General features: G+C 36.4%; 1 protein-coding gene across 3 annotated transcripts in view; it reads left to right on the top strand.

Moving 5' to 3' along the window:
* The first annotated feature begins 2,055 nt into the window (after nt 1–2,055).
* Nucleotides 2,056–9,144, top strand: part of Nolo (ADAMTS-like no long nerve cord) — a 184,998-nt gene continuing 177,909 nt past the window's right edge. For all 3 annotated transcript variants that reach the window (XM_077399691.1, XM_077399774.1, XM_077399600.1), the window contains exon 1: nt 2,056–2,605. In XM_077399691.1, the coding sequence (XP_077255817.1) occupies nt 2,582–2,605 (24 nt within the window). In that variant the 5' untranslated portion in view covers nt 2,056–2,581. The remainder of the gene's footprint in view (nt 2,606–9,144) is intronic.

The following is a 9,144-nucleotide window of genomic DNA, read 5'->3' as shown; positions in this document are numbered from 1 at the left end:
ACAGGAAAAGGAGGTTAAAAAACCTAGAATATAAAGAGTACTTATATGAAATAAAATAACATTATTTGGGATATTTTCCGCTATGGACACTTTACAAAGCTGACGAGGAGCAAACCTGTCGAGGAGCATTTTCAACGTTGTATAATATTGGTTTTTGTCTCTTTGCATATGTGTTCCTTGTACGTTTATATATAACAAAAAACAATTTTAAATATATTTTATCGAGAATGTTTAAAAGCAAATAGTATAAGTTAATATACTGTAAGTGGATTACGTAAATTGAGAATACGTACAGATCTATTGCTCGCGAGTATAAAAAAAGCTATTTTGTTTTAATTTAATTTATTTGTGAGAGATATATAAGTAAATTACAAGTTAAAACAAGAATTTTATTTTACCTTTTTTTACTTTTAACTTTAGACTCTACATCATTCCTCACTTGTACCATTTTTTCTTTAAGCCTCAGGTTTATTTAATAAGAATTAATTACGAGGGAAGATTTGTGTGGTATACATAGCCGCTAAAAACAATTCTCAAGATAAGTTAACCTTCCTCTTGCTGGTTTTGAAATGTACACGCGTACACATAAAGTGGACTTAAAGTCCAACCGCAATGACCACAGGGTGATTTCGCGAACTCGTAACGCGAGCTTTCTGACGTCATAACGCTCCCATTTTCATTTTCTGTTCCGTTTTACGTATTAGTAACGTATAGCACTCACAATGTCGTCCCAAACATTGTTATATGAGACGAGTTTGGAATATTGCTGCGCTTTGAGGTTTCATTATTATAAAAGCGAACGGTATAAAAGGCCGTTATTAATTACAATACATAGGAATGCGTGTAAAACGAAACATGAAACAGGTATTGATGATGAGCCTTTAAGGCTCATCATTTTTAATCCTTTATATTTGATAATTTTATTAGTTTAAATAAAATTTATAACAACAGGGATAAATCTATTAAAAATATACTTATAGTTGGATTCTGTTTGTTGTAATGTCGTATGTCGTAATAAAAAAAAAAAAACATGATATGATTAGTTAAAAATTTAATATATCAAGACTTGTATCAAGACGTATTCTTAAAAAAAAAATATATAAAAGTTTTAAATATATCTTTTGCTTAAATAACATAAATTTTTGTCATGTCGCTGACGTGATGCACACTTGATATTTAAAAAACATAAATATAGATTTAGTAAAATATAATATTAATTTTATAAAATCAAAATATAGCAATTATATCATTTTCCTATTTTTATGTGAAAAAATATGGAACTCACCTGATATCATTATAAAAGCCTCAAACACCGCGCTTCCAATAGTTGGTTAGATAGCAAAACCATGAAAGAAACATGACACGCAAGTCATGATAGACGTAAATCAAATTACGCGCAGAATGACGGATGGTCCCAGAGTCCTTGCTGCGATTCCCGCAGAGCAGAATACGAAACATCATAACCAGGAAACATCGCTCGTAGTCGCAAAATCTATGCGCGATTATCACTCGATTCGACGAACAATTATCCTATCTCTTTTCTGCTTCTTGAAGGAAAAGAAAACACCACAAATCAGGATAGTCAAAGGGTAGTTAAGCGCATAAAAAAAACAAATTCGACACTTGTTTGATCGTCGCAACTTTGCGGATTATACTTTCTCCCTTAGTCTTCGTCTTTCACCCCCTTCGTACACCGTTCCTCTCCTACTTCTCTTCCTCCTCTTTCCCCTCACGTCTCTTTTGCGTCGTCGCGCGGCCTTACCATCCCTCCGGGCGGCCGCACTTTATTCCACTCTCACCCCAACGTGAAGTGGGTGGTCGCGGGGTCGATGGGTGCACAGAAGCGAGCGCAGTGGGATGCGGCGGAAGCGTGGGAGTTGAGTGTGGCGTTCTCCGTTCTCCACGGGGGTGGCGTGGGTGGTCGAGGTAGGAAGGGAGAATAGGGACGGGAGGGGTAGGCGATCATCTCCCCTCTGCATCCCCCACCTTGTACCACGCCGCACGGGCGCCAACGTCAAGCGCTTTCGAGACTTAAGGCCGACACTCGCGTCGCGCACCTCGGCCCGACGACATCGAACGGTAACGCAGGGACACACGTGTGGTTGAGGTGTTTTGCGGTGTTCAGACATCTTCAGAACGAAGGGATCCCAGTTTCCGTAGATCGCACGGGCTCTCGACAATTGCGATCGAAGCATTTTCGGCGAGATCACGTCTCAACAACGTCGTACCTAATCTGGAGTTTCGTCACGTTCGTCGTTGAACCGCGCATCGCGAATCGTTCGCGGCACGTGCTACGCGCGACAATTGTTATGTGCATATCGCGGCGGGAAGAAGGGTGAAGTGTTGAAATAAATATTCGTAAGTGAGAAAGGTAAAGAATCGTAATTTTCCGCGCGGCAGACGCCTGACAGCAGGTTCCTCGATGCGCCCTTCGTCAGGGGGTGACAGTTGCACGTGGTGGGAACTCGACGATCTCTGACAACAGCCTTGCAGTGAGTACAAGGAGTTGCATACGTCAGTTAACAAGTGAGAAAAGAGGGATCCATCGTTGACGAGTGTTCTCACCAAGGTTGTCAGGACCATGAAGAAATCTTATTTCGTCTTCGTGAGTACTGAATTTTTTATCGCGTTACTTGATGCACCCGCATAGATTACGATTGTCTTTCGGTTAGTGACGAAAAGAGACCTGTCTCGGCTACTTGAACCTTTTTCCTTTAAAAAAAATTTTTTTTCTTTTCTCTTCTCTGATCGCCGTCACTTGAGAGATGACGGGAAAACAGGTCGGATCTCCTGGGATACAGACGTATTTTATGCCCGTCCCGACTCTTGCTTATTTCGCGAGGAAGATCAAAGGCCACGAACATCACTTTAATCTGCCGATGGCCGATGTATCTTTCTCATTTCCCTTTGAGTGGCCGAACTTTTGAATGCGGTCTCTGAGAGCTAGGGAGTCTTCGTGTCCTTTCGCTGCGCGCACCACCCTTGTCCTCTACAGTCCAAGAACGGCGAAATTAACGACGTGGCCACGTGACTCCCTTTCCCCGTCTGAGGGTTGAAGGGGAACGAGGTCAGCCGGTGCACGCGAGTCGACCAATGTCGGTTTCCAGGCTTTTCGAGGCGCCTTGAGATATAGAGCTTTATATTGGCTCGGTTAATTTTGCGAGATCTATATACATTTTGCTTCGTCTGCATGCCTCTAAGACATATATTATCACATCTCGAGGATTTATGTTATTGACGAGATTTAATCTGGAGAGTGAATTTTTAAGTTTATAATGGCGTGTGTAATTGACATTACGATCATTGTTTTGACTCAGAGCATCAGTTAGTTTACATCTGTATTATAATTTTGTACGCAACATTGTAAATGTATCTAATATAACACATGTTATTATATTACATTTACATTGTTGAGTGCAAAATTATATATAAGATGCTGTGTCGACTGGGGTACATTTCTTTTTTCAATAATTTCGGAGAAAAGAATTTATAATCGCATCAACTTAAATTTAATAAAAAAATAAAGAGATAAACTGCCAAATAAAGATATCAAATAAGTTTTTATTTATTATATCCGTGAATAAAAAATATAATATTGGAATATAATTTATAGAAGACATTGTAATATTTTCTTTAATTATTTAAGTCATAATAATTGCATATGCAATCATTATAATCAAATGCAAATATAATCAAAAGTAGCGCATTTTTTGTTGTACGTGGAAAATAGGAATTATTTTAGTACACGAATATTTAACACGTGAACGTAGTATTATTGATTAAAACATTATACAAGTTGAGGGAACATGTATATAAGTTGTTTCTAACGCGATAGCACTTCTGGTAGAAATCTGTCGAAAGCTATCAAGGTATCGCTGTCAACGGATCTGCAATGCTGCTCGACAAAAGATGGCTTTTCCACGATGTTCCACAAATTTTGGGGCATCCTTGTTTGATATAGCAGAAACTTTGTCGAAACTTACGAGCGAGCTGCGTTGCGTACAATACAAACGAGGAGCTTCCGCGCTTCTTCAACAGCGCCTCGAAAGAACTCAGAAGAGAGCGCAGAACTAAAGTAAGGAAAGCAACGGCCATACACTCGGTCGTATTTTTGGCGTTCGCGAGTTTCAGAGCAAGAGGATTTATCGGGGTATGCGATGCACCCATTGTTGGTTCACGGATTTATTCACGGAGCTCGTTAAATGTTTTTGAACGCAACTTCTACTCCGATTTTTTTAACTATCGATAAACGATATATATTATTATTATTATTATTATTTCAATATTATGCAGATTTTATTATTAATTATCTCAGCATATATTCTTATACATATTGTATCGAAACAAACGAAACAAATTTTTAACTGCACATTTGCATGATTAAATTTTGCAGAAAAAACTTCTACGTTTTCAACGATATTCGAAATATTGATACGATAAATATAACGACGACTTCCATCAACGGGAGATTTGACAAATCGCGTAAAGAGAAATCGTGTCTTTTGATCTGAAATCACATTTCCACTTCGTTTTCATTTCCTACGAAAAGAGCAAGTATTTTCCCGCTTTCAAAAGAGTTCACGAACATTCCGTAATTTTTGAATATTTTTCCTGCGTCTTCTCGTATCTTTACGAGGGTCTTTCTGGCTCGTACCAAATTTTCTACTCTGTTTCGGGACGCGAGTAAACCGCTGAGGGAATGAAACGGATCTTGTAATCTACGAGGTACAATACTCGAAATCTCTTGTTCTGATCTATTCCCTCTGTCGCCAAGATCGCCTTTTCTCACCTGCTGAGAGAAATAAAAAAACCGAAAGAAGAACGATCGGGCGGTCCTCCGACATGTCTGGAGTTTGCTTTATTACCTGTCGATTATACGCGGCCACCCCCAAGAGTTCTGTTGTCATTCTGGGGCCCATTGTCGGATCTTGCCGCCTGGGACTTGTCGCAGTCTATCTTTCTATATATTTCTGCTCGCCTCTCTGGCTGTATACCTGTAAAGGATCTAGAAAAGACCCATATAGCCGGCAAACAATGCTGGCGGGATCAGTACAAGACTATCCACAAATCTTCGTGAGAGATGGTGTTAGAAGGAAATAGGAATTATGTGGGCGCCAACATATCAATAGGCTAATAAGAAAAGATAATTATTAGATGATACGTATGATTAGAAGATAATTACGTTTGCTAGTGTCATGAATGAACGAATAAAATGAGAAAGAGATGGAAAGTGTTTTTGGCATTCCACTTTTGGAATTATGTCAAACGTTCATAAACTAAATTGCATGCTAAATTAAGCCAATTATTATAAGATAAATTTTTATTTTTTGACAACGCGCTATAAACGGTCTTAAAATCTTTTAATATCTTTTAACATCGTTGATTTTTAATTGTTCTGAGGAATTTCTCATAAAAGCATTTTATATGGAGCTATTTTGCACAATGCTTTCTCGCAATTAGCAAACTACACCACCGGTACAGGCTTAGGACTTTAATATTTCTGCACGTGGAAACTCGTGTTAGTTCTAGAATTCGTGATTCCGAGGCAAGCAATATACTACGTAAAGGAAAGAGGCGATGAATATAACAAGCTAGGTAATACACGCTTGCGCGATACATTTCCGGTGCATTTAAAATAAAGCGCATTTACGTCTCTGTGCAATATACTTATTATATTAGTTCGCTCTTCAGTATATATAAAACAGATACTTATATATAGTATAAAACAGAACAGATTTTCGTAAGACAGCTGATACGATAATAATAAGATTAATACTCTTATTTGTAATTTTTATTGTGAAATATAATTATTCTAAAAGTAGAAGAATTCTAATAACATTAAATAACGTTTAATTATTTTAAATGATAATTTGCGCTTTGTTTATACATAATATATCGTGAAACTTTATAAAATTAGATAAATATTCTCGAAAATATTCACGATGGAATAAGATTTAAGGTAAAAAATTGCTAATTAAAATTAAAAAGCGTGGCTTATATTTCCAAAAAAAGTTTTTCTTATACACTCATTTAAAAGCGTAAGTTTCCATAAATTTCCGTACATCAATAACAAGTAACATAAATTTTATACATTTGGAAGATTATGACTTTTTGACGGGAAAGCGCGCGATTGAACAAAAAATACGGATGTTTTGTCGCGTGGAAAAGCAGAAAAAGAATCTGTCACGAAAATAAAAAGAAAATGTACCAATGAGTACCAACTCATCGCAAAACGGGAAAAATAACTAAAAATAAAAACGTCTTCACATTTTATTGATTTATCTATTTCAAAATGCGTTTCAAACATTATATTAAAATCGTTTTTATGTCATATACAGAGCATCTATATTTTAATAATTTTTTTACGTAGTAATAATTAATTAATTACTCAACCAATTTCGTCATTTGATTTCTTAGACGTTATATGCTATTATACTGTGTATACTATAGCAATTAATTAATTATGGATTAATTATCCTATTTAAAAAGAATTATTAAATTATTAAACTATAAATTTAAAGAATAAAATTTATTTTTGTTTTCATCGGAAAATGACAATTAATTTATTATTACTATATATATATATATATATATATATATATATATATATATATATATATATATATATATATATTTTATATATATATATATATATATATATATATATATATATATATATATATATATATATATATATGTAGGTCCAGAGGTATGTTCCGGAACTGTTTACGTTTTTTGAAATGTACAGTCCTGGAATATAACGCATATATATGTAATCAGATTCAAAAAACTGTCCCGAAAATTGCCGTAGGACATCAATTTTTTCCAGGACAGTCCTGGAAACTGCCAAATGTCCCGGAATATACCGATATCAAAAATAAAAGTCCCGGAACATACTTCCGGACCTACATATATATATATATATATATATATATATATATATATATATATATATATATATATATATATATATATATATATATATATATATATATGTATATATATATATGTATATATATGATATATGTATGTATATATGTGCTATTACTATATGTACAGTGTTTCAAAAAGAGGGAAACTATGATCGTAACTTTAATGAATTAAAAAATCTGAATCACGTTTTTTGTGGCAAATTAACTTAATTTTTCTGATTTATCACACATATCTTATACACAGAGCGAATTTTATTCTTCTCGGGACATAAAAGTTTGAAAAAGGCAATAATAGCAAATTAAATTACATAAGTTCTTTTTCATCGGTTCAAAGTAAAGCAAAATTTTATTATTCAAATGTGTTATAGATTTAATGTCCATTCATCAAAATTAATTTGAAATACACAAGCAACAGAATATATTCGGTATAAATTTATTTTGCAGAACGTTAAATGTTCCGCTTCCGCAGCAGTGACAAATTGACTGGCACGCAGCACTCGGCGTTCTTTTTCTGCGGCTCACAAATATGTATACGCGTTAACTTTATGCTATTATAACACCGAGAAATCGTGATCGTAATTCAAAATACCGAGAGATTTGATCACTCTCCGAGCAATTAGTTGCAATTAATAGTTCTATAAATAGTCTCTGATTAATAGTTCACGCAAATAATTAATTCCCAAGGAGTGGTTTCGAAGTGACGGTTATTTTTCGAAGTAAATATATTTCGCCTGATCTATTTTCAGTTGGATTGGCAATTGAATAGGGAATTACAAATTATTATTTTACAGTATTAATAAAAAATAATTATTTATTTATTATTTCTTTAACAATCTCTGAATGTATCTTGTCGCGCTTTAAATTTTCGACTCGAAAAAATTTGCTCCATTTACGAATTGAGCTCGTGGATAATACACGGATCACCGAATCGAGCAAATTAAGCGACGAGAATCCGCAATACATACCATTTTCTAATTATTAACGCGCAATTTTTTGAGAATAAAGAATAGAGAATAAAGAACATTTATTGTATCTTTATTTTACAGCGTTTAAATATTTCGGGGGCTGGTAACGGCTCGCGCGCGGCTTTAATGATTGTTTGTGTGACGTATATAGCGCGCTGTACTGACGCAAGGTCGCCGCGCTCTCATTCGCACACCGAAGCTCGAGCAAGCAGGTAACGGTGTAAATCGCTTCGTGTGTCGTCTCATTATCTCGCGCAATATGATCGCGACGGGTACCACGCCAAACGAGATCGCTCGCTACGAGGATTCAGTTCGAAGGGAGACCGTGCAAAATGTTGCGCAACCGTCGTACTCTAATGATTAATGCGCATGGGGTCGCGAGTGAATTTTCGTGGGTTAAGTTAGGTGGATGAGTCAGGATGAGTGTTGTGCCAAGAAGAAGAAGAAGCAGGGGTGGAACACGAGAGGAGGAGGAGGCCCGGAGAGGCATTGGGCGACGGCGAAGCAACCTAGGGGTAAGTAATCTATTATCTATCTATCTATCTGCTTGTTATTCGCGATATAAATTGTTTATAATTATTTCACGAGAGCAATAATTATTTTCTGAAATATTAATTATTTTGGACATTGTGTTATAACTTGGGTGTATTTGTGTTTTACAGATCAACGTAGGTAGTGCAGTTTACAACTTCGCCGCTGCGCATCGTATCAGTGAGTTAAAATATCTTTTATCTTATATTACTAAGTAATAATAGATCTGTAAAAATTGTATCAGTAATATTATAAGAATATTAAATATAATGCATGTGTGTGCGGATGTTTTCCGTCTCTAAGGTCTCATTCATGCAAATATTAACGCGCTTGAAAACGAATCGCGCTCTTCGAAGCGTGCAACGCGAAGGTCGATTATAATGGCACGTTTTAAAACGGTCCGCCGGGCGAGACCGCAAACGGGTTAGGCGCGGGGAACATACAGGCCGCACGGAAGTGTTTATGATCTATGGGCGGAGTGCCTGGGATTATGTACGAGGGAAGATTGTGCAAAGTGGATTAGTGGGATATTAGCGGCGGTCAAGCGTGCTGGCGCTTTCAAGATAAATACTTTGGCACGATATAGGCCCCGTGTCGTGTTACAAAGCGCCCGGGAATCGTTAGCCGCGTCTGCGCGTCGCGTGATTGAGTTCCGAGGTGGCTCGGGCTCAGATGAGGTATGCGTGGCCGGAGCGAAACGCTTTTAGACTTCTATT

The sequence above is a fragment of the Temnothorax americanus genome, unplaced genomic scaffold, assembly GCF_048541705.1.
Source record: "Temnothorax americanus isolate GAGA-0224 unplaced genomic scaffold, ASM4854170v1 Scaffold1, whole genome shotgun sequence".
Classification (NCBI taxonomy): domain Eukaryota; kingdom Metazoa; phylum Arthropoda; class Insecta; order Hymenoptera; family Formicidae; genus Temnothorax; species Temnothorax americanus.
Note: the sequence above shows the minus strand (reverse complement) of the source record. Positions and strands in the feature narration are given on the sequence as shown.